The sequence below is a fragment of the Polyodon spathula genome, chromosome 2 (genome assembly GCF_017654505.1).
Source record: "Polyodon spathula isolate WHYD16114869_AA chromosome 2, ASM1765450v1, whole genome shotgun sequence".
Taxonomy (NCBI): domain Eukaryota; kingdom Metazoa; phylum Chordata; class Actinopteri; order Acipenseriformes; family Polyodontidae; genus Polyodon; species Polyodon spathula.
In genome coordinates this window covers 47,607,085-47,634,332 of record NC_054535.1, presented here as the reverse complement: position 1 = coordinate 47,634,332, position 27,248 = coordinate 47,607,085, and the positions used below count along the sequence as shown (strand labels likewise).

The following is a 27,248-nucleotide window of genomic DNA, read 5'->3' as shown; positions in this document are numbered from 1 at the left end:
ACTTTAGAGATCCCTAACACTGTGTAATTGATCTCCTGTGTTTCTTTGTTAGGACTATCCAGAACCAGAGCTAGAAGAACAGTTGCGGTCTGTATCCAGTGTGGATGAACTCATGAAAACAGTCTACCCAAAATATTGGAATATGTTAAGATGTCAGTCAAAGAGCACCGGGCATCTGCACTTCAGAGAAAAAGCTGCCTCCGACACAAGGACTGAGGATCCCTTAGTATTTGCAGCAGCCTTTTACAATCTTGACATTTTAAAAAGTAAGTTTGCTGAAACCCTTTGCATGTTGTTTAAGTAACTTAAACTCTTTTCACACTGGCATGCTCTACCCAGGTCGGAACCTACCCGGGTCAAGACCTGGTGTCATGCAGGTCGGCTACGCGATTTCACACTGCTTTTGATAAAGCAGGGTTGGCCTGAGTGAAAGACGCAAGTACACAATGCACGGGAGCAGCTTGTTATGGACGCTTCCATGCAAGCTTCTCTGGACTGAATGTCAGCCAAAATGTTGATTAGAGCAAATTTGTCTTCATCCCTGCTGCAATCTGGCTCGTGGTGTGTCTCAGGCAACACAAGTATGACTGTTTGTTATGTCGTTGGTTTCCAAATGGCAGTCATACATTTTGTGTCGCTCAACCCGGGTCAAAGCATGTCGATCCACATCCTGAGCCGGGTCGCTGGGACCTGGGTCAACACGGGTACGACCCAGGTACGTGGTTTCACACCACACGAGAGTGTGACCCGGGTAGGAGCGCCAGTGTGAAAGGGGCTTTAGTAGATAATTAGACTGATTTTATTTCAGAACTACCAAGGGACATTTTTCAGAGTTAATGGAGGTTATACAACAAGCAGTTTTGCCTTTGGGCTGTACAGAACCATTTATCTTGTATGTTTTTTAATTTTTTTTATATGCTATATATGTAATCATTCTTGAGATATATGTAAAATAAACAACATAACAAGCTAAAGATTACAATCTGAAAGATTTGTAATTCCTGCTGTTATCCTCAGGAGAAACGCTGCTGAAATTTGAAACATTTCCCAACAAAATGACATCAGTGGCCAGATATTGTTTCCTTTCTAAGCCAAATAATCAGATCTCAGAATTACAATAAGAACCCATAATTACTGACCCTAATTACCAATAGTGCCCAAACCATTGTGAGATTTAAAAGTGAAATGTTGTAATTAAAGAATAACACAATGAACTTCGGCTTTATATCCCAGATTTTTTCAGTAAGCTATGAAAGGTTGACAGCTAAAAAGATATTGTAATGGGATATTGAAGATCATTGAGTATTATACAACAAATGTGCCTTCTGGGGGAAAAAGGACAAATGGTTGTACAGTTTATTTGTTTTTCCTTATGTTTCCTTATGAAACTTTTTTGTAAACTACACTAAACTTTCCCACGAGTACACAGGCAGATCACTTAATAATAAAGGACATTTACATTACATTAGAAACTAATTCATTAAATTATGATATTGCTTGCATGAACATTGTTTGTTATTTACTGCACATACACAATAGCATATTTTAAACCTAATCATGTGGGCAGTGCATCGGATGTTTTGTGTTTGTTTTTTTTTAACACTGTTGTATTTCAACTTCTTCTGCTATCTGATTTCTCAAAATGCATTTGACAGGTATTGATACTGAGTGGAGAAAGACCCAGTGCATGCCACGAGAGGTTTGTTTAGATGTGGGAAAAGAGTTTGGGGCAGCAACAAACACCTTCTTTAAACCACCCTGCGTGTCTGTCTACAGATGTGGGGGCTGCTGCAACAACGAAGGACTTCAGTGCATGAACATTAGCACATCATATATCAGCAAAACAGTAAGTCTTTATTCTAAAACTTCACCCATAAATTGTGCCCTCTAGATGTAGTGTATGTATTCCTATGTTTGAAACCTACATTTCTTCTTTTGTCCTTTATCTGACGTATCTGATGAGTTCAAAAAGTGTCTTACTGTAAGTGCTGTTTGTTTTGTGCCAGACAACAAACTGAAGCCAATTCCATTTTTTTTTTTCTTTTTACGTAAATTAATTCAATTGGTGCCTGCATTCTATAAATGAGAAAATCATATGTGTTATATACGTACATGGCTATAAATTAGCCTGTGAAAGGAAGGGTTACTCCCAGTATATTAGGTGGTGTCAGTTCCTAGGTCATGCTGTTAGGTCAGACCATCTTGTTACTACTTGATCACTATCAGTGACAAGAGTTTTAGTTGTAATATTTACAGTCTGGACAGTGTGTCATGCCAAGTTTTTGTGTCTGTTAAACTGAGTTGATTTGCCAGAACATGCAAGTGTTATGACCGGGTAGTAAAGGGAAAAGGTCAACATGATTGGTTTTAATGACAATTGTGTAACAGTGCATGAAGTAACAGCCTTTTCAGTTAAGGACTGTGTAGCAGGGAAAGATCTGTGCTGACTCTGCTGGCGTGTTCACGGGCTGCAGGAAGAGGGCGACAGTCGCTAAACAACCGCCTGTGAGTCATGGCATTGACACGGGGAGGTGGGAAAGTGGGTGTGTGGACTTTCCCCGTCTCTGAATGGCTGAGAGGCGAGTCTTGGGAGATTGTTGGTCCTATAAAATAACGCTCTGCTGTTTCCTCAGGTCTGCCCTGATAGACGCGCTGAGAGTGCGGAAACGCTGGTCGCGGACCGAGAACCAGCCGGGAAAGAAAAAGACACGAAAGTGTCACAGTGAGACAGTGAGAGCGGGGAACCCTTGGGCAGACCCCTTAAAAATATAACAGAGCAGGCTAGGTAGCCGGCAGCGTAGGACGGAGATCCGGGTCGCACGGGCAGCGGCGACCGGGATATTGCTGCAGAGTGCAGCACCTTTTATTTGTAGTTTTGTTATTGTGTTATTTTTTTTTCCTTGTTATTTTTGCCTTGTGTTTTCATTATTATTTCTTTTAGCACCTGCAAGGCGCCGGTATTGTGTACCATCGCTTGGTATGCCCGTGGTTCTGTTTACCATTGTTGGTAAATCAGACCACGGACCCACAGCACCATCTGCGAGATAAACTTAAAAACAGCACCCCGGAAATAAAACTGGGCACCTGTGCGGTGTTGCCAAATCCACCTGTCTGTCTCCTTTGTCAGTGACTTACCCACCACCCTTCCACATGATTCAGGATGGCTCCCTTTAGCAGGGGATAATCCAGCATGTGCTCCGGGGACAGCATCCTCGCAGCTGCTTGAGCCTCCCTGGTGAATTGGGGTAACAAACAGCTAGCCCACTGGACTTGGGGCCACCCGGCCTAGATCGCCATGGCCTCGAACACCTCCAAGTAGGCGTCAGGTCGATCCTCGGCCGTCATCTTGGTGGGTCTCTGTAGGGAGTGGTCTGGAGCTGCGGGTCTGGCCGTCCCCTGCACTGCCGCGGTGAGCGTCTGTCGCAGGAGGTCCATCATTGTGGCAAACTGGGTAGCATCCATCGTTAGTCTGCTCCTTCTGTAGCTGCACTGCTTGGGGTAGTGCCAGTGAATCCCACTCCTGACACCACGTGTGGAAAGGTGGTCGGTAAGTCACTGACACAGGAGACAGACAGGTGGATTTGGCAACACCGCACAGGTGTCCAGTTTTATTTTCGGGGTGCTGTTTTCAAGTTTATCTCGCAGATGGCGCTGTGGGTCCGTGGTCTGATTTACCAACAATGGTAAACAGAACCACGGGCATACCAAGCAATGGTACACAATACCGGCACCCTTGCAGGTGCTCAAAGAAATAATAATGAAAACACAAGGCAAAAATAACAAGGGAAAAAATAACACAATAACAAAACTACAAATAAAAGGTGCTGCACTCTGCAGCATTATCCGGTTGCCGCTGCCCATGCGACCCGGATCTTCATCCTACACTGCCGGCTACCTAGCCTGCTCTGTTATATTTTTAAAGGGGTCTGCCCAAGGGTTCCCCGCTCTCACTGTCTCACTGTGACACTTTCTCAGCACGTCTATAAGGGCAGACCTGAGGAAACAGCAGAGTGTTATTTTATAGGACCAACAATCTCCCAAGACTCGCCTCTCAGCCATTCAGAGAGGGGGAAAGTCCACACACCCACTTTCCCACCTCTCCGTGTCACTGCCATGACTCACAGGCAGTTGTTGGACGACTGCCGCCCTCTTCCTGCAGCCCGTGAACACACCAGCAGTGTCAGCACAGATCTTTCCCTGCTACAGACTGTAATAAATAATCGGTGGAAGTCACTTGAGTAACCTTTTCCAAATACAAATTTTAAGATCCTTTAAGCAATATATTGATGTATACTTCCAGTAACTGTTGAACTGAAATTGATTATTGATAAAAACTGAATGTTTTTGACAAGAATCACTTTTTATGATGTATAAAGTGCAATTTGATGCAAACCTTTTTTTTTCTTGAAGAAAATGTATGTTGCAAAATCTAACAAATTAATATACACTTTAAGGGTTTTAAGTCTACATGAATTAGCATTTTCTTTAGTTTAGAAGTATTTGTTTATGTAACTGTATGCTTTGGTAAGATTTGGTAAATATATATTGTACATGAATGGGAAAGCAACCAATTAGGATACTCTAACAGTAAATGGGAGAAACTAATGTACAATAATGATTGCCATAAAAGCTTGAGGCTCATTTATTTCAAAACATAATGAGTTGCTAATGCTACTGTCTCTCTTGAAAATGTTTAAATAAGCACTTGTAGCTGAAACAGCTATGTGGGCTTAGGTAAACAGTTTATTTAAACAAAAATAATATGATAAAGAAATTAATATGCTCAACCGTTGTTAACAATGCGTTTTTCAAACACAATTTGTATTAGACTAAACAGCACGGATAAAAAACTAAACTAATTTGTTGAGAGTCATGCTGTTTGCAGACAGTTATGTTCCACAAGAATGTCACATTATGGTTCTGTTTTTAGTCATGTAATTGATGTTTTCCTATTTTGTCCTCTTCTAGTTGTTTGAAATTACAGTACCACTGTCTCAGGGACCAAAACCAGTGACAGTGAGCTTTGCCAATCATACATCTTGCCGCTGCTTGTCCAAACTGGATGTTTATAGACATGTGCACTCAATCATTAGACGGTCTCTACCAGAGTAAGTTTCTGAATGTTGTTATTCTGTTTTTATTTGTCAAACAAGTAACTGTTTATTTTTGGGGGGAAAAAAGATTGAGGATGAGAGCATGCTCAGTTTAAAAATATATAACCATAACTCTAAAAGCTGAAGATTGTAGCTTTCTGTGTTTTTAGATTTGCAGCTATTTTCCACAGTTAATCTAGACTTGTCCTTGGTCATATTCTACTGCATGACCATGAAAAGCCCATATGCCACCTTGAAAAAAAAAAGGATAATACTTATTATAACCTGGTGTCAATCTCCCTGAACCCAAAGTCATTACATTTAGGGTGTGGTTTTCTTTAATGGTTTCATTTACACTGAACAAGCCTTAGAAATGGAGTGCAGATAGTGAGGTACTGGTTGCTGCTTAACTTGCCTGCAGCCACCGTAACATGAGAATTGTTAAACTGGAGCCAATGTACAGTATATTTTTCATTGCAATTGAGATTCCCAGTATGATTTATAGGCAGTAGTGGGGAAGTTAAAGTTATTATTCTTATTATTATTTATTTCTTAGCAGACACCCTTATCCAGGATGACTTATAGTTGTATACAAAAAATACATATCAAGAATTACAGTACAATTAAGAGCAAGATACAAAATACAATGACTTCAGTCCTAATAAAAGCAAATACAAAACACAGTACGATTTGATATCAGAAGCAGAGAGGTCAGGTGGGGGTGTAGGGAGAGATGAGGGTCTGGAGGTAGCTGGGTGCAGTCTGGCAAGGCATCGGTAGGCAAGTACAAGAGTCTTGAACTGGATGAGAGTGGTGATCAGGAGCAAGTGGAACAGCATGGGAGAAGCAAAGCAGAAAGAACACCAGGCAAGCAGGGTTCTGGATGAGATGGACGAGTACCAGGGGCCTGGACGAGGAGTTGCGTGGAGTAGTTGGTGAAGAAGGGTTGTATTCTTCGTATGTTGCTCAGGAAGAATCAGTAGGTCTGTGCTAGAGTGGAGATGTGCTGGGAGTAGGAGAGGCAGGGGTCCAGGGTTACTCCAAGGTTCTTGGCTGAGGAGGAGGGGGAGATTGTTGTAGATTCCAGAGCAGTGCCACAGATCCCAAGGTCAGCGAGAGAGGATAGGAGAATAGAGGTGGGTTTGTGGACCTGGAGGAAGGAGGAGAGGTCAAAGTCTGAGAGGGTAGAGAAGGAGGATAAGGAGGGTGAGTTGGTAGGGGAGACAGAGGGTGTTGGGGTTAGAGCGGGAGGTGTTAAAGAGTATGCAGATGTCAGAGATTTTAGAGAAGAAAGAGGCAAAGTTGTCAGGAGATAGAGGAGGGAGGAGGAGGAGGGGAGGGTTGAGAAGGGAGGAGAAGGTAGAGAATATTTTCTGGGGTTTGTTAGTGGATGATTGGATAATAAATTGGAAATAGGAGCATTTAGTATTTTGCACAGTGCAATTTTATTTTATTGTGTTAATGTGTTTATAGATTTTTGTTACTTACTTGTGAGGATATATCATTTCATGTTTGTAATTTGGAGCAGACATGTACAGTGAACTTACACTAATGTTACAGTTTATGATAATGGAGCAATTCAAGCCAGTATCTTAATGAGGTTTCCATCTTGGACACCCAACTATGGATTTTTTTTTTGTATAGATTTGATAAGTATTATGTCATTGTTTAACCAATTCTATATACATATTAAGCCTTTTTCACCGTGTTTATACCACTATCGTTACGGAGCATAATCACAAAGTCTGTGAACACTGGAGTTGTTATTGATGTCGTACCGGTATAACTGTGTTGATAGGAAACGCAGACAAGAGAAAATGTCATACTTTCCCTTTCGACATATGTACGAAAGAGAAATACTCAGTGCTTCTTGAAAAATGTGCATGCTCAAATTGTAAGGGCAACTTTACGCCTCCGCAGAAAGATACTCCAGGGAATATGCAGATAGCTCCTTAACATTTCATTGGTCTCTGAAATGCTCTGGATTACATATGCAGTCCAGATGTACCAGTGCATAATGATATGTACTAAAGTGAGCATCCAGTCGCTCCATTACTTGCACATTCTTAACTTAGGACTTGGCGTAAATGATGTGACTATAAAAAGGTGAGGTGCTATAAAAAGGTGTACTTGTGCGAGTGTGTTCTCCAGTCATGAAATACTGTATTTCTGTCTTGGGCAGATGTGGCAATAACATAGAAATGATGTATGTCATGGCCTTAATTAGATATCTTGTTTATACAAAGAATGTATACATCAATAATATACTGCATATGCATATTTAATTTTGTATTAAACACAATTAAATATGTGACTTCTCTGACTCAGTACCTGCAAATGTGTGGCTTAAATAGTTTATGAAGGGCGATATTAAAAATAAATTGAATATTTTCTTGTAATGCGGTCAGTGTTTTCGTTGTTGCTCGTCACTCTCGCCAGTGACGACTGCTTCTGTTTTGTATAATTTGTTTCAGTTTTCAATAGTTGTTTAATAGGATGTTAGCAGTTAAAACACAACCACACAATATGATAGAGAGACCGGAAAAGTAGAAGATCATACTACTATAATCTCTGTGGAACTATTAAAAAATGTGGCTTTTACTACCCACGTTCCATAGAGCTTAGTGGTTCTTGCTAATTATTAACTTTTTTCATTTCCCAATCTTAAAAAGAGCGTGTCTCCAGGCAGAATGTATCTATTTTCTGAAACAAGTTGTGAGTACAGTACTGTAGTGATTAAATCTTCCTTACAGGGAGAGGGCAGCAAACATTTTTGTTCAAGGAATGTGTAGCTAGAATATATATTTTTTGCCTGTTTTATCATCATCTGATATTCATGATGTACAGTAATTGAGATGGTTTAACAATGGTAATGAAAATGAATACATAGTTATAAATTAAATAAGGGTGTTTAAAATATTAAAGGTGTCCCTATCAAAATCTTCATAGTTATTTTAAATGATATGCATTGTGCAATATAATGCATTTGCGTTGCTCAGTGTCGAAAGAAAAAAAAAAAGATTTTGTTGAAGTGAAGTTTCTGTAGCCATAAGAACGATCTGTTTACAATCTTGATCCCTTTGCTAGTGTGAAAGGGTTATGACGGCATTATACTGGCATAGATTATGCAATTTCGTGCTGTGTGAATGGGTATTATGAATAACTTTTTAAACGTCTCTGAGATGGCTCAGTAGCGGCATTTGTTTGTGAAAGGGGCATCGGACATGGTGCCAGGATTTCTAGCAATAACCACACAAATCTCCCTTCAGCCAAATCCAAAGCCTACACTATTCTGATGCGCAGCACATTCACTTAATTTAAATACTCTGCCCCACATTCAAATGTTCAGGTGCTGCTTTCAACATTCTATAGTTAATGCAAACCCTGCAACTTTTGAGATGTACAGCTCAAATAAAATATATATCTATTTGAGCTTCTTGTACATATCCTTCCTCCCCCCCCCCAGTGTACACAACAGAGTTGAAAGATCACAGCACAGAGGCAGGCTATGCACCTCTACAGTGTCCAAGAAACAGGTTTCAGAAAGATAGAAGACAAAAAACAGAACCCTCTCGTTTATCTACAGTTTGCAAAAATATGTTCACCCAGTCTGACCTCTCGTTAGCTGCAGTATGTTTCTTTTAGGGGAACTGTGCATCATTTGCAGAGTCATTTACAAGAACATCTCACTCGAAAGACAGAGCACAAGTGACTTGCTCAGGGTCACACAATGAGTCAGTGGCTGAGCTGGGATTTAAACCAGGGACCTCCTGGTTACAAGCCCATTTCCTTAACCACTGGACCACACAGCCTTCAATATAGTAAACAGGGATATTTGTAATACTTCAGGGACATTTTTGCATGTGTCTTGGAAGAATTTGTGTCCTTGTTATCATGACACTGTGTTCTAAAACAACTTTTATAAACAGATGGCCACATTGCAGTGAACTTCAACCACAAATCATTTCCTCTGTCATCATAGTGTATGATAATACAATAAATCCTTCTGATTAAAACTGGCATTTACGCAGTTGTAAGTTAAGTCGGCTGGGGAATCTGTTTATAAATACTTCCTCAATGTTTTATTTATTTGCACTTCATTCCAAAAAAATCATTACTGTCAAGATAATTTGCAATAATGAGAAATTTTGGAAAAATGCATCTCACAAGGTTTTAGAAATTCAGTACGTAAAAAAAATCAGTTATATACTTTTGTTGCTATTTATCAGGGGTGTCTGGGAATTTAACAAACCTGCCTTATCTTAACTCCCATTAACATCTTCTCTTCTCAAACGTTTTGCTCTTATTTTGCTCTCTACATTTGACCTCCTTGCATGCACAATTTCTTACTGACTGGATATACTAGGAGTGCATATCTCTATAATTTTACAATTTTCTAAAGGACAATTAAGTTAAGATTGTTCACACATTGCTGAGATATTTTTAACCCACTGTCACTTATTTTTCAACACCTTCTCATTTTTGTCTGCAAACACTTTTTCTTAACTGTAACACGCTATTATTGCCAAAACCATTACTTGAATATAAAAGTCATTGGTTGCTGTACAGGGACATTAAACAGGGTTATTACTATATTAGATAGACTTGAAGCACTTCCATTTTCCTTGACATATAGTTCCAGTCTTATCATAAGGCGTGGCAGGCAGAAAAGCCCTGCGTGTAAATAGGGGGCAGGGCAAAGTCTCATGCAGAATGTGTCCGTCTCCAAATTGATTAATTGGTTGCTGATTCAGAGATGGCCACATGTATATAAACATATAAGTATAAATATATCAGTATGAACATATCGGTATAAACATGTCTGTGTTTTTGTGGTGGTTGTTCAGGAAGGAGGAATGGGAGCGAGCGAGAGAGGAGAAAGTAAAACCAAAATAAAAGAAAACCAAGTGCTACTCTTGCTGGAAGCACCAGCATGGTACTGCTAGGATCAGTGAAGCCTGACCTAGGTTTTTGTTTTTGTTTTATGTGTTCAAGATTTGGTTTTGCCTAAATATTTATTTTCCTCTGTGAACGTCATCTTGTATACAATTTTTATTACATTTTTGTTGGAATGAAAACAGGAACCAGCACATCAACCTGTGTCGGTGTCAACTTGCTGGTCTGGGGATGTCACCACATAGCCGTGGTGTCAGTTTGTGATTATAGCGCCTGCACGGATCCAGGCCAGAGCAGGTACAGCGGGTACAGATTTTTATTTTTGGAAGGATTTTTTTTGTGAATGAAGAGAATGGAACAAGGGCAGGATGTCTGCTTAAAAGAAGAGGCGTGCCTAAAAGGAGAGGAGTGGTGCTTTGCCATTGGCAAAGTTGGGCACGTGTCACCCAACTACCACCCCCCACACTAGAAAGAGGAACAACTGCCATACATGAGGAGAAAGAAGGGGAGGAGTGGCCGTCCCTGGAAGCAGCCTGTACCAGCTCCAGCAGAGAAAAGGGAGAGCAGCTGGGACACCTTCAACACTCTTTGGGTAACTTGTTGGTGCCCCATCTGCTGAGAATGGGAGCATTTCCCACTCAACTGCCCCCTCCCAGAAGAGGGCTGCCCAAGCCCACTGCCAAGTCTGGAGTGCCCAGCTTTGCTGTCTCCAAACGCCCAAGAAGGGGGAACCGGAATGTCCAGCGCCCAGAAGGGGGAGCCCAAGCGTCAAGAAGGGGGGAAGCCGAGCGTCCACAGCTAAGATGGGGAAGGCTGAGCATCCACAGCGTAAGAGGGGGTATGCCGAATGTCCAGAACCCAAGGAAGAGAAACCCAAGTCGCCAGCGAATGAATGAGAGCGGCACCAGTCTCCGTTGACCGAGGGAGAGCCATGCCATTTTCCAGTGACCGAGGGAGAACCACACCAGTCTCCATAGACAGAAGGAGACTACCTGCTGCTCCCACCTCCTCCGACAGGGGAAGACTACTCACTGCTCCCACCTCCACCACCAGAGGGAGGCTACCTGCTGATATTGCCTCCACCGCCAGAGGGAGACTACCCACTGCTCATGCCTCAGCCTGCAGAGTTGCGGTCACCTCCTGAGGGTCCACAGCAGCAGTTGCTCTGCAGGAAATTCTGGGGCCGGAGCCCAAGAAAAGGGAGTTGCCGTCTACAGAGAAGGAAGGGGAGGTGAGGAGACCACCTGCACCAATAGCAGTTTCTGTTTACGCCACGCTGCTGCCACTGCCGGAGTGACCCACACTGAGAGCAACATGACCACTGCCAGCGCCACCGCCACACACAGATAATTGTTGATGTTTTTTGATGTTGTTGTGTTTTTATATATCTTTTTAACAAAGATTACTGCACCACATGAAAAACAATTCGATAGATTGTTTTTAAAGTTCAGAATAATCTAGGGTTATTTTGCATATTTGTTAAAACTGCCTTCATTTACTACATTCTTTGGATAGTGTTTTTGATTATTTATTTTTTCTTTTTGCTTGTAGTATCTTTTTGATTGATTTAAAACCCTGCCAGACAAAACGTCAGTGATTATGCATGAAATGGGCGTCTGCCAAGGGTCAGTGGCCCTGTCCTTTTTCAAGTAATGCCCTCTGCATCAGGCTTTATTGCTAACACACACACACACACACACACACACACACACAAACAATCCAAGAAAATACTGTTGATGGTTGTAAATAACTCATTTTTATTTCGGATTCAGAAGGAATCTTTAATTTCCTTTCCTGTTAGTCTTTAAAACACCCATAATTCACAAAACAACCCTGCAGGTTTTGAATGTTTGAAACCAAAACTCAAAATAGTTAATGATAATATTATTTATAAACTTATTAACTGGAAATACACGTGATAGCAATCAGACAGTGAAATGTATGTAATATATAAGTGAGCATTGTAAGAAGAACATTGTTACTAGTTTTGTGAAATGCATTTGCCATTAAACATATGGTAATTGGAAACACATTGGCACAACATTTATGTTCAGCTTGCCCCAAGCATTTTTTGAAATGTCAGTATATAACTCCAAAGACATCGCTTTATACCAAATAACCATACAGATACTGCCTGCTGTTCATATTCTGCTTAAATAAACCAATCAAAATCATATGCAAACTTATTTTTTGACACATGGACTTTTTTGTTGTATATAAGTATTGTACACAGATTTATGTTTTAGCTTTTGAGTGACAGGCAAGAGATTGAGATGGGGGTTGAAGTTCATTCATCCCGCAGGCAAACATGATTTATTTACATATTCACAGTGAGAACAGCTCACGTGACACTACCAACAATGGTAGCACACTGAGGTCATACAGGGGAATGTAAGTAATGCTAAATAAAACACCATGGAGGTCCCACACAGACACTTGCACGGTCATTGTCCATTTTGTTTTTTTTATATTCTGATCCCAGGTCACTCTCATGCCGATCAGTAAACAGCAAGTTCTCTTTGTCCGGATAGCATGGATGGTGTTCAGCCCATTGTCTTTGGTTTTGCAGCAGCCCTGAGGTGAATAAACTGAACCTTTTTATACCTTATGCCACACTGGAACACATCTACCTGCTGATTAGATTCCACAGCTGGAATTCTGTTTCTTTATAGTGTGTCTTAGGATACAACTCAGTTTCTTCAAGGTGGTCTTTTATTAGGCTGCTGAGAGAGGTCGATTAAGCTCAGGTGGCTGCAACATGCCGATAATGCTTTTGACAAAAAGCCAAGACACATGACTGGTAGAGAAAAATGCCTTGTAATTCCTGCAAGCCCACCTCTCCTGACATGAGGTAACCTCTCTCCTCATACCCTTTTGTCACTTATCTACATAATCCAGACCCCTGCTAAGACCTCATTTTAACTTGGCTGACACTGTAGAACAATAATGTTATTATGTAACTAATGAGATTTAATTTTACATTTTTGAATACTTTGTGAGAACAATAGTATAATTTCAATGGACAAGCTACTGCAACTCCAAATTCCCATTGGGCTAATTATTATTATTATTTTTTTAGATTCTATAGATTTTTTAGTTCTATAATGCAGGACAGCCACTATAAGATTGTTACCTTTATTAAAAATGTGCACGGATTACCCCTTTGCAGTCCATTTATTCAGTGCTTGTCAGGCACGTCAAGTCCAATTTAATTTCACATTGCTGTTATTTTACACCTGCAGTTTAAAATATTTTTTTCTGAGTAAAACAGGTTTAAAAGGCATTGAATCGCAAAAGAAAACTCAGTACTGTATCTCCAGCCAAGCCCCACCTCTTGTTCATTGTATTTTATACATACCTCTTTATAGACATGCATACTAAGAAATCCTCTCCTGATTACTCGTTTTATCACCAAACTCCTCAATAGTGAAATCCAAGTCATTATTTTATTACTATAACATCTGAAAAAGCTCTGCAAATGTCTGTGATATTATTTGAGCTCTGTATGCAGAAGCAGCTCTCCTTTGTTTATGTCCATGTTATCTCTGTGGTGCATGGGGCTATCAGATACAGCCTGTTTTTTCGGCTTCATTCTGCTCCTATTGGTCTCACTCGGCCATTGAAAGGTTTTCTCTGCTTTTTCCGGAGACCTGTGCTTTACGTCTTTTTGATGATGTCGGACCTGGTCTGACATAGGACTGCAAAGGTGTACTCTACCAACTAATCTACCGATTAATCAACGAATGCCCAATTTTTTTATCGAGTGACCGTGGTAGGCTGTGAACTGTGCATTATATGCAGAGTCACTTACAGCAGGACATTGATTTAACATCTCATCTGCAGCACAAGGTGGTTAAGTGACTTGCTCAGGCTCACACAGTGAGTTAGGCAGTGGCAGTGGTGGGATTTGAACCAGTGACCTTCTAGTTACAAGTTACTGGACCACACTGCTTGACAGATTGATCAATCAGCTGTTTACACCTCGTTACTGAGCGATTACCCCTGTACTGTACCATGGCTATGTAATCACTGTGCAGGACTGACTGCAACAGCGATGAGCATCAGCATGAAAATTCAGTGTAAATAAAATTCCAGTTAGATGCTGTGCACTTGCTAAAGCATGCATGGATCTGTCAGTCAGGAAAACAATGAAACCTTGCATCAAAAAAGCTGTGTTTTCTGTAGTTGAGCAGGAGAGTTCTGACGAAAATACAACCGAAACTGATGTCAGAGGAAGAATTCTCAGCTGTGTCACCTTGGCGACCAGGACACTCTGTCTAAAGACACAGATGACGAAAGCATGCGTGCTGCACTTTTAACACTGTGGCGTGCAATGAAGCAGCATCTGGATATAGCCAAATTGGGATTTTTTTGAAAACGCTGACACAAGTCTGCAAAAAAAGTCCAGATGCATATCACAGAGTTCTTCACTGCAAACAATTTGCAATAATGTATCCTACCTGTAGTGTACATTTCTGCACTCACATTATTTTTTTGCTCTTGTTATTACATTCATAGGTTTTAATAAAATGTTTTTTTAGTGTAATGGTTGTCTTAAAGATTTTTTAACCTCATACTTGTGATGCTTGTTTATTTTTTTTTTATTGTTTATTTTGTTTACTGTAGTAGTGATTGGGGGGCATTCTGAATGTCAGGTTATTGTGTGGGAGTTTATACCATCCATTGCTTACCATTGCTTTCCTTTAAGCATTTTAAGCCCAAAGGAGACCCTTTCAATACAAATAGAAACCATCAAAATGAAAATAGTGGAGTAACTGAATCAATTGACAGTGAAACCAAACCAACGAACAAAGAACCGGACAATAGTACAGCTCCAAAAGCAGAGCAACTAGACTAAGAAATATGTCTTTGTACATATTTCGGGCATGGGTAAGCAAATCCATCACTGTGTGTACAGGGCATGTTGCTTCTTTAACTGCTGCAGCTCAACTGAGCTTCAAAATATGTAATTCCCATAACCCTCACCCCAGGAAACAAAGAAACAATAAAATGAAAGTTTGTTTGGTCATACAACCAATAGTAAGACATTGATATACCAATAGACAACTGCAGAAAGATGCAACATAGTCAAATTTTAAACTAAAGAACTAAGGAAAAAAAGATAAGAAAAATACATTAACCACCCCAGTAGAAGTATTGTATAAATCAATATGCCATGGCCCAACTGAAAATAGCTGATTTACAGAAGAATTCAAAAACAGCAAACAGTTCTATATTCAGAAGAATTAGGATCCAGGAGGATACTCGTCAATCTCTAGAAATACATAATGATGAAGAAAAGTAACTGATATTACTCGCTATTAGCTACAATGTTTTTGGCTTCTACCTTCTTTAGATAGCATGGTAGAAATAGCTAGGTAGACTGATGCTGTTCATTTTGAAAGTGGCACAGTGACTTGCTGATGAATGCTCTGAGAACACTGTGACGTACTCAGCTCTCAGGCGGACAGTTCTTTGCAGTAGGTTGATCCAGCTTTTTATATTTATTACAGACTTATGGTTTCTGAAACCAAGACGCAGGTCATTGGTGGTTTTACCCACAAACTGTTTCTTGCACTTAGGGTTATTTCCACTATTTTAAATAAATAAAAGGTCATGGTAGAAATATGTAACCAGGTATTCAAAGATTTTGTGAATTTATGCAACTTTTAAGCAACACTGTAAATATCTTAAATATATTCACAAGTCTGTCAAATTCAAAAGAGTTGTAGGAAAAATGCTAATATCGCAAGGCTGTGGAAGTGAATACATTTCTACATTAATCTATGAAGAAATTAATCACAACTCAGACTACACCAGCTGATGCTATATATATATATATATATATATATATATATATATATATATATATATATATACACACACACACACACACACACACACACACACACACACACACAGTACTGTGCAAAAGTTTTGGGCAGGTGTGAAAAAACGCTGTAATGTAAGAATGCTTTCAAAAATAGACATATTAATAGATTATATTTATCAATTAACAAAATGCAAAGTGAGTCAATATTTGGTGTGACCACCCTTTGCCTTCAAAACAGCATCAGTTCTTCTAGGTACACTTGCACACAGTTTTTGAAGGAACTCGGCAGGTAGGTTGGCCCAAACATCTTGGAGAACTAACCACAGTTGTTCTGTGGATTTAGGCAGCCTCAGTTGCTTCTCTCTCTTCATGTAATCCCAGACAGACTCGATGATGTTGAGATCAGGGCTCTGTGGGGGCCATACCATCACTTCCAGGACTCCTTGTTCTTCTTTACGTTGAAGATAGTTCTTAATGACTTTCGCTCTATGTTTGGGGTCGTTGTCATGCTGCAGAATAAATTTTGGGCCAATCAGATGCCTCCCTGATGGTATTGCATGATGGATAAGTATCTGCCTGTACTTCTCAGCACTGAGGAGACCATTAATTCTGACCAAATCCCCAACTCCATTTGCAGAAGTGCAGCCCCAAACTGCAAGGAACCTCCACCATGCTTCACTGTTGCCTGCAGACAGTCATTCGTGTACTGCTCTCCAGCCCTTCGGCGAACAAACTGCCTTCGCTACAGCCAAATATTTCAAATTTTGACTCATCAGTCCAGAGCACCTGCTGACATTTTTCTGCACCCCAGTTCCTGTGTTTTCGTGCATAGTTGAGTCTCTTGGCCTTGTTTCCATGTCGGAGGTATGGCTTTTTGGCCGCAAGTCTTCAATGAGGGCCACTTCTGACCAGACTTCTCCGGACAGTAGTGTACCTGGGTCCCACTGTTTTCAGCCAATTCTGAGCTGATGGCATTGCTGGACATCTTCCGATTGCGAAGGGAAGTAAGCATGATGTGTCTTTCATCTGCTGCAGTAAGTTTCCTTGGCCGACCACTGCGTCTACAGTCCTCAACGTTGCCCGTTTCTTTGTGCTTCTTCAAAAGAGCTTGGACAGCACATCTGGAAACCCCTGTCTGCCTTGAAATTTCTGCGTGGAAGAGACTTTGCTGATGCAGTATAACTACCTTGTGTCTTGTTGCTGTGCTCAGTCTTGCCACGTGTATGACTTTTGACAGTAAACTGTCTTCAGCAACCTCACCTTGTTAGCTGAGTTTGGCTGTTCCTCACCCAGTTTTATTCCTCCTACACAGCTGTTTCTGTTTCAGTTAATGATTGTGTTTCAACCTACGTATTGAATTGATGATCATTAGCACCTGTTTGGTATAATTGTTTAATCATACACCTGACTATATGCCTACAAAATCCCTGACTTTGTGCAAGTGTACCTAGAAGAATTGATGGTGTTTTGAAGGCAAAGGGTGGTCACACCAATTATTGATTTGATGTAGATTTTTCTTCTGTTCACTCACTTTGCATTTTGTTAATTGATAAATATAATCTATTAACATGTCTATTTTTGAAAGCATTCTTACCTTACAGTGTTTTTTCACACCTGCCTAAAACTTTTGCACAGTACTGTGTGTGTGTGTGTGTGTGTGTATATATATATATATATATATATATATATATATATATATATATAACACTCACACACACACAATATATCTGAGGTAAGACAATGGCTCAAATATCTTGTTTCCATGCATTCATTCAACCCAGGTTGAAAACCTTGCTGCCAATTCAAGCTGCCTCTGATTATTTTCTAACCCAAAGCAGGATGGGTGGAAGTATGTTACAATACTGTCCAATCAAGTGATGAGTAAACAGTTAATCCACATGCTGGGCCATCAGGTTACTCTGTGCTCGGAAGTGGAGAATTGTAGAGCGTGAGGAGAGAGAAATAAATTAAAAGACATAAGGATCAGAGAAGGCAGTTGCTCAGCGTGAGTGTTTATTTTGTGTTTGAGATTTATTTTGTTTATTTATTTTCGCTCTGTGAGCAGTGTTTTCTGTTTAAACATTTTATTTATTTTGTTTAATAGACACAGCACGTCTTTTTGCCTGTAGTACCTTGCCCTTGTTGTTCTTCCTCATTCTACTCAGCCATTTCCTGTCACACAGGCATATAGACTTTTCAAACTTAAGTAACAATACATTTTGTTTACTTACATCCATGGCAGTCAAACGGGTGGATGATTGTTCCGTTGTTATACCGCAGTATGTTCAGCAACAATACAGCTGCATACGAACAGTCTTCAGTTTAACTACGACTTATATCTTCTTAAAGTTTATGCAGTTACAACTCTCCTATTTGTTATGCTTGTATTTCTTACTCTTTGTATGATTTTAAATCATATCATAATATGTATATGGTCGAAAAACTGTACTTGCTTTGGCTACAAACTAACTGCGTCATCTGTCCCTCTTTTTTTTAATTACCGTTTTCTTTCCAACTCGAATTTAACAATACTGCCTGAACCAGTATTGTTATACCACAATGCCATATTACAAAAAAATTAATTCTGTAGGCATTACTAAAATAACGGTGGAGGATGAGCCCTCATTCTATATGAGACTTTTTCTTTTGTGCGCCTCGGAATATCGTTCCATCTCCTCCATTATTTTTTAATAATGCCACCAGGGGAGATCTTTTTTTAGTTGCTTCTAAGAACCTTTTTTTTTTACATGGATACTATATTCTCTATTTGCAGACTTTCTGTTTTGTCATGTAAGCTATGAAACATGTATTGAAAATTGGAGTTTGCTAAACAATACGGTACCGGTATTATAAACTGTAATTTACAAACTAACTTGATCAGAAGGGTTAAAAAATGACCTCTTTCCAAAATGTTATTAAAGTTTCTTTGTCCTTGAAAACGATGTCTTCTTCTTGCTGCAGATAAGTCTAGCACATCACCTTGCCTTAGCCTACTGTCTGACTGTGGCAAATTAACACCTGCTTTTCAGAGTTCTTAAAATAATCACACAAATACGAGGCCTGCAATTACCGGCAGCTTTAATAAATTAGACTGAAAATTTCATAGAAATGCCCTAGAATTACATATGTATATACAGAATTACATATGCATCAAGGGGTAAAGCTCACAGAGACATTCCCCCCGCAAATCACTCATTAATTGTGTGATTATGCCATCCAAGAATTCAGATCCCTCAGCGCCCGTTTTACGGTCGTAAAACATGCACAGTCCTTTTAGAAATCTGGGCCTGAGTCTCTTCACTCAACTCAGGTAGGTTATCAACAGGGAGAATTCATATCAGCTCCGATTGGCGGTCAATCCGTGCTCATAGAATCGAGATAAGTGTTCAGGAGCATAGAAAGAGCAACTTTACTGAAAACAGGATCATAATAATAGCTGACAATGTCTTAGAAAATGAAGACAAATTGTTTGGAAAGGGAAAAACAAAAAAAAATTCAAAGGGTGAGAAAAATAAGTTGTCACTAAACAATGAAATGTATTAAAAACAATACCGTTTAATTATTCTGTCACTATAGTTTACATATTAAACATAATTAGCATTAAATACATTTTCATATTTTTGAATACTAAAATCCTCTGGACCAAGACAAAACTGTTTGGACGGGGCTAAATCGGTGAGAAATGACTAATTATACCACACGATTAAACAAGTATTATCTCATATAATTTTTTAATAAAGCCAGAGAAATTGTATGTCACAGTTTTTAGACATTTTACACTGTTTTAGTGCCCCATCCTTTACCTGTTTTTCACCCACTCTCCAGATAACGACATGCTGTAATTATGATTTGATATTCAAGTTAAAGTAAAAACTGCCAAATTCACTGGTGGAGGACTTACCTCAGAGCAGATCTTTTTAATAAAAGGTGTCCCAAACAATTACCACAGAGCTTGTGGAAGGTATAGAGGCCATGACATTATTGAGAGCGCTCTGGGCAAAAAATTAAATGCTGTTTTTTTTTATTTCTACATGAAATGAAAAAGAACGAAATCACATCTTTTCATAATGCAAGGCACCTGCGATGTTGACAAGCCAGCAGCCTGAGAAAGTACAACAGACTCCAGATCCTTCAGGAGTTCAATGCGGTTTACGCAATTTACACAATTTTCAGCGTAATCACCTACTCACATACTCACTGCGCTAATGCTATCAAATACAACGTCCCCGTTGTCCGATTAATTTTTTTGAACCTCTGGTTTTGTCAGATTGTTTTCTCCAAATAAGCAATATTGCACGAAATTCAGCTATTCTTACACCGCTTACCCTAGCACACTTATGTCCTGTCTCTGCTCAGTAATGATTGGACAACTGCATAACAAGGGGCATATATTTGACTCTCCCATTGGTTAAACTTACTCAAGACCTTCAGCTGAGGTAGAGAGTACTTTCTACTGTTTATGCCCCGCCTCCGCTCACTTATGATTGGACTGCCACGGAGAAAATGCAGATCAACTCTTTAGTGGATTAATTGGTCTGATTAATCTGAATTGCCCTGTGAAGCACAGGCCTCGGTTAAAATCATAGTATAATAATTATTTATTTAAGCCCTTTTACATGTTGATTTGCTGCAAAATAAAATGCATTTCATCCCTCGTTGTGTGCATACCACACTCAAAAATAAAGCCTGGAAACCATAAACCATAAATATTTAAAAGCATTTGTTGTTTGCATTTGGAGTAAGTGGGATACTTCAAGGTTTATTTCAGATGTGATTGACGCTGGTTGAGTTGAGGATTGTTTCCAGTTCCTAGGGCAGTGGTTTGCAAGGAGCCTTGCAGTTGGCCAATCACATTAATAGAAGTCATATTCATATTCATGAGTATAAGTCAGAACACAGCCAGACAGCCTGTCAAATCGACTGGTCAGCCAAAAATCTCAAGCTGCAACCCTCCGAATTACACTATGGTTATGATGTGCTTCCAACTCACGCAGCTAAACTCTCTCTTAATCGGAAGATAATCGATCAATAGAAAATGTCAAGATTAAATCCCCTAATTACAATATAATATACCTGCATCATGTAAAGAAAGTATTACAATTCAACTGTACACAATAAATCATTACATTCCAGGTTTATATACAGGCATCCGTAAGCTATTGTTTTTATCAACTGCAACATTTAACATCAGAGGGTTAACAGTCTCAGGGGTTTATTTAGTCTTTTCCCAGTTTCTATTTGTATTTGGAAATGCTTATAATAGCCTAAAAACAGTCAGCAAAGAAATAAAATCCATTGGTATTCATGACAGGGTGTATGTTTTATTGTTAAATTGATATTAAGAGTGACAGGTGTGGAGACATGCCATGTTCAAGGTTAAGCATGTTTTATTCCTGCTAAATGCAGCTAGCTGCTCTGAATTAAGTTACTGATTCGTAGTTCTTTTTCTTTATGCCCTGCAGACAGAAAAATGAATGTGTGGTGAACCAAATGCACTGTATGTCCTACATGGGTTGTGTCATCTGTATTCCATAGATCAATAATTAAATTACATAAAGATAACTAGCAGAACGGAAAGGAATATATCACAGAATTTTACCAATAATGGCACTTTGTTCTAGTAATACTTTGGGTTTATAACACTGTATTCAATGAGTTATGTGCCTTGGAATATATACTTTATAAATACATATACACTTCCTCAGTTATGTTTGTCCGACATAAGGGTTTAAAAAAATAAAATACAATCGCACATACGTACATTTATAGCGCTCAATGTATTTTAAATGTATAAATCATTACTCTGATTACAAATGTGTTTTGGGTAGGTGTGACAGACTGCAGTTCAAAAAAATAACGATTTTATTATAAATAACACATAAAATAAAAGTGCACAAGGGCAAAAAATAAAGATATTTAAACACAAATAAAGCAAAAAGCAAAACCTACAAAAATACAGATTTCCAGGCTGGGCGATGCCTTCACTGGATCCAACACCAACACCAACACCAACACCAACACCAACACCAACACCAACACCAACACCAACACCAACACCAACACCAACACCAACACCAACACCAACACGCTTCCTCAGCTCCCTCCTCCCAAATGAGAAGTAGAGGCCTCCTTTTATGTCAGGTGGCTGGGCGTTGATTGATCATTAATTAAGTTAATCATTTAATCAACTAATCAACCCCAGCCAACGGAACATAATAAACCCAGGCAGGTAGGGGAAATTAACCCCATCCCTGCCAATTTCTAAACAGCAGAGCTTTGCTCTGCCACAGTAGGCTACACATTACATTATGAAAAACAATAAATCTGTACAGTGTACTTTATAGGCCTGTAAAGTATACAGTACAGCAGTAGTAAAATCAAATGAATAAATAACATGTTTCTTTTTACTTTAGGCTGCTGTATTGTACACATTGATGTACAATGCAAATAAATGGTTTTGTTGAGGGGGGGTGGGGGGGGGCAAGGGGGCTAGACAACACAAAATAGATCATGGTGCCCCATTGACAAGTTATGAATCATGATACTTACAGGAGGACAGTCATTATGCTACTAATTTGTATTATCATGAGTAGCCTATAAACTACATGTATACTGTCCGTTTTTATTTCAGTTAGTCAGTGGTGCAGTGCTAAATTGTGCACAATTACAAACCACCTGCACATTAATAGAATAGCTGTGTTTCCTATTCCTATACGGATGCTCAAAATGAGCTGGAGGGGTTAGCGGCACATGTGTGCAGTCTATTGCTCCCTGGTTTTAGGGGAAAAAAATAGGTATTTGAGTGTTTGCCTCAAAAATGCATTGAGCACAACTAGCACTGAACAAGAAAAAGCAGACTGGGAAATACCAGCTTGTGGGGTTTTCATTAAATGTTATACCAGAATTGAATTTTATAGCTAGATTTTAGTTCCAGCACTTGTTTACTTAAATACATTACAACTGACTTCTATCTTAATTTCCCTTACAGATGTCATGCTGCAAATAAGACCTGTCCAAAGAATCACATCTGGAATAATCACATCTGTAGATGTGTGAAGCAGCACGACTTCACTTTTCCTTCACGGTATCCAGGATCTTGTAAGTGCAGAATCATTCAGTTGATCTAAACGCTTGCAGATTTAAGTACTGTCTTTATTTGAACCATTTAAAGAAAGGCCCTTTGTGAAACCTAACATCTCTAACAATGCCTGTGAGTTTCTGAAGCTGTCTTTAGAGTAGTGTCCCTTATGCCTATATTTGTAAAATACCAGATTGGATCTATTATTATTTAAGCAGTGACAAATTGATTGAATTGCCCCCACTATGTGTAAGTTTTTTTTTTCTATATTCCTGTTTCATCTTTATTTCCTAAATGTTATTAAAGACATAGCAATTTTCCTTCAAATAACGTTTACGCAATCTAATCTCACATCTTGAGCAGCATTGCAGAGCACCACTGACCCTCACAACAACAGCTGGATGAACTTGGTTAAGAAAAACCTGCTACGTGTGTCCAAGCTCAATGGACAGGCTGTAGGTAGAAACCTGGCTGCACTGGTAGCTGCACATAGGCAGCTTTGGCTTTCCCAGGCACACATGCCTGACAGGGACAAAGCACCAGGGTTGGATGCCCTGATTCCTCCAGGGCATATTTTTGATCCCGCTGTAAACGAGATGCTGCAGCGTGGGAATCCACTAAGGAGCTGGCTCGCCTGCTTCCCAAGCACCCACCTCCAGTACGTAAACCAGTGGCAAACTAGCATTGGGCAGCGTCACCAGAAGGGAGGTCATTACCATGGACGCATCCAACCTGAGCTGGGGCACTATGTAGAATGGCAGGGGTGCGCAAGGTGTGTGGAGCCTCCCTTGGCAGGGTCTCCACATCAATGTTTTGGAGCTGCACTTCTCAATAAGAGTTCCCAGCGCCTTGGAGTGGAGGTTTCGGGAGAGCAGAGATAGATCTTTGCCTCCCAAAACTCAACCCATTGTCCCCTCTGGTTCTCCATAATAGAAGGCAGGGACCCACTGGCAGTAGATGCCTTGGCACATGTTATATGCCTTCCCAGCGCTTGACCTGCTCCCACTGTGTCTGGAGAAAATCAGGCAATACTGGGCCATGCTGCTCCTAGTAGCATTTTATTGGCCCAGGAGACTGATTTTCAACCCTGATTCAGCTCCTGAGCAACTAGCCGTGGAAACTACCCAGCACTGCAACCTGTTCAGTTAGGCACAGGGGACTTTATAGCATCCTGACCCACCGAGCCTACAGCTCTGGATCTGGCCCTGGAACAGCTGCATTGCAGCCATCTGGGTCTGTCCAATAGGGTTATTGACACCCTACAAAATGCCAGAGCAGCGTCCACACATTTCCAGTACAGATACAAGTAGGGCGTTTCTGCCTCGTGGGTACAACCCAATGACTTGTCCCATGGCAGTTATACTGCAATTTTAATTTATTGTTAAAGGGATAAACCTAGTGATTTATAAGCCTCTATGCCATTATTTTGCCTCAACTAATATTGTCGGATCACTTATCTGAAGCACTTTGTAAGCACTTTTGCTGAACTTTAATTTCATCTTGCTAGCATTTTCAAACATCATATTTCCCTTTAATAGGGAAATAGTTTATTTGCTTTAATTTCTTTTCTGGAATATTTCTGCTGCCAAATAGTTTGGTGCGGTTATCAGCTACGTTCTATAATATCCAGAGATAATGTGTTGCAACAAAAAGTTCATTTCATTACAAAAGTACTTTGGAACTTGAATATTGCAAATATCTTTAACTCTGTGAATAGCAACATGAAAATATTGTAAGATAATTTACTGAAATAAGTAAGTGATTAATTAATAAGAGCCATGTTGTTTTTAAATATATTTTAAATAACGGCACTGTTTAGACACATAAAATTGGTCCCTTTGAGTACCAAGGTACCAAAAATCTAACATGTATCACTGTAGTGTATCTCTGTATGGTAAAGCATGTATGGAGAGGGTCCTGTTTTAGTCATTTAAACACATGCATTTTTCTGCCACTACTTAACTGTTAGACAATATAAAGATTGATAGATACACTTACCTGTACGTAGTCCTGCTTTTAATTTCTTGAGATTTGTTCATAAAATAATAATATGCTAGAAAATTGAGCAGTGAGGCCTGGCCATGTTGAATCTACTCTAAAAGGGGAAAGAAAAGCACATTCCTCTTTGATTATCGTTATCCCTTCTAGCAGATAATCAATCTACAGTAACACCTAGTAACATTGTTAAGATTTATTACTGGTTAGGTATAAGACTAATCAGTCCCGAACATATTAACCATGAGCGTTTCCTGTGGAAATTGTTTTTAACTCTCTTGAAGAATGTAGGGGGCCTATAACATTTTATAGCCGGATGATATCCCAGTGTTTAACACTATAAAAGGTGATACAAAATGTTCAGAAAGATTCCACAAGATGTTTTTTAACTTGAAGCACACAAAAGGAAAATAAAACAGCCGTCAAGGCCTCATGAGGATATAGGATTTCAAAGAATTAAGTCTGCTGCATTAAATTCCTATCTAAGTATTCTATTATATATATATATATATATATATATATATATATATATATATATATATATATATATATATATATAATATTACATAAAAAAAAATTTGTATACATATTATATGTTTGAACCATGTGTTTGCAATGACACAATGGTTGTAACAGCTACGGCACCTTCATTTAGTGTGACAGAATAACGCTGTGGCCCAAGATGTCAGCAAAAATAAGACTCAGAAACAAGGAAGCTGAAGTTCAAGGACTCGTGTGCACATTTTTTAAACAAAACAACAAATAAACAGGAACAAATAAATATGGCATGAGGGCAAAAAGAAACACTGCCGTCTGGCTGGGCATTCACCTTCACTGAGCAGATACAAACAAACCACCATTACACTCACTCCCCTCCTCAAACAAAGGAATTTGTGCTCTTTTATACCGGTGGCCACTCCCAAATTAGCACTCTATTACATAATTGTGGAATGGCTACACCTGTGATTGTTGGCAGGGGCAGAATCAACCCCAACCCTGCCAACCTTACATTCCCACACACAGTATTTACACAAGCAGGGCTTTTGCCCTGCAATAATGAATAACAAGGGGCCTATGTGAACTTCCTACGTCTGGTGGAATGTAGGGTTAAAGTACCGCAGCAATTAAATGGAAACTGTATAGTTACTGTGCAAAGTATTTAACATTAGAGTTTTTGATCTTACATAACATTTTCAGAGACAAAAGTACTGCCTGTATATAGCTGTTAAATTATATTCATTAGTATTGTAAAACAGGCATAAAAAGTAACCGTTAAGCTGGCATTGGACCCAAATGTACAAATGAGAGAAACATTTTTTTGTCAATTTTAGAAATAGAAGATAAAGAAGTTGTTCAAAGTGCAGCTTAAACTTAATTTGAGCGGTTAATATTACAACATAGCAGCTTAGCATATGTTAAAGGACTATCTTCATAAACACAATGTTAAAAATACTACAAACAGATCATTGGTGATATATATCTCCATTTAAAAAAAAAAAAAAAAAAAAAAAAAAAAGTGTTTTTCTGGCTTGAGATTTGCAATCTCATTGTTTATTTACTTGCTTTAAGGTTTGCTTGGGCAACCACCATGAAAATGTCCTGCTACAGTATATGGAAACTTTTGATATAAAAGTCTGCAAAATATAGCTTGTCACGCAACGATACCATGTGTGGTCTGGCTGAGATTAATTATTGTTTGGTTTGGTTTGTTGTCACACAGTAGTGTTGAAGTTTCAATGTGATGACAAATGTTATTATAGATATGGTTTGAAATATCAGTTTTAAGCAGAAGAGAAACCAAATTAATTTGTACTGTTCTTTTCTTGCTTCCAGATGCATTTGATGGAGTCAATGATATTTGTGGACCTAATAAAGAGCTAGACGATGAGACTTGCCAGTGTGTCTGTAAGGGTAGCTTGAGCCTCTCTAGCTGTGAACCCAACAGAGTACTGGATAGAGACTCCTGCCAATGTGTGTGCAGACTGCTTCCAACGTCATGTGGACCCAGTGAAGTTTTTGATAAAGACACATGCCAGTGTGTTTGTTCAAAAGTCTGCCCAAGACATCAGCCGCTGAATCCTGATAAATGTACATGCGAATGTACAGAATCACCAAATAGATGCTTTTTGAGAGGAAGAAGGTTTCAACACCAGACATGCAGGTAATACAACTTTTCCACGAATAGAAGTTCACAAGGGTCAGAATACTTGCTGCACTGCCTGAGCTGCAGCTTACCCCACCTCACCCTAACACTTAACTATGGGGTCAACTGGGGGTTGTAATACTTGCTGGTTTAAATGTTTTATTCAGTTTGCTTCAACTGGGTCAAAATGAAAAATGTTTTAGACACTAC

At 39.4% G+C, this 27,248-nt stretch overlaps 1 protein-coding gene across 2 annotated transcripts in view; it reads left to right on the top strand.

Annotated features, from left to right (window-relative positions):
* The window catches only part of vegfc (vascular endothelial growth factor c), a 72,096-nt gene that overhangs the window by 41,474 nt on the left and 3,374 nt on the right, over positions 1-27,248 (top strand). For both annotated transcript variants that reach the window (XM_041223665.1, XM_041223673.1), the window contains exons 2-6: positions 53-266; positions 1,656-1,846; positions 4,969-5,108; positions 22,811-22,920; positions 26,729-27,056. In XM_041223665.1, coding sequence (XP_041079599.1) covers positions 53-266; positions 1,656-1,846; positions 4,969-5,108; positions 22,811-22,920; positions 26,729-27,056 — 983 coding nt within the window. The remainder of the gene's footprint in view (positions 1-52; positions 267-1,655; positions 1,847-4,968; positions 5,109-22,810; positions 22,921-26,728; positions 27,057-27,248) is intronic.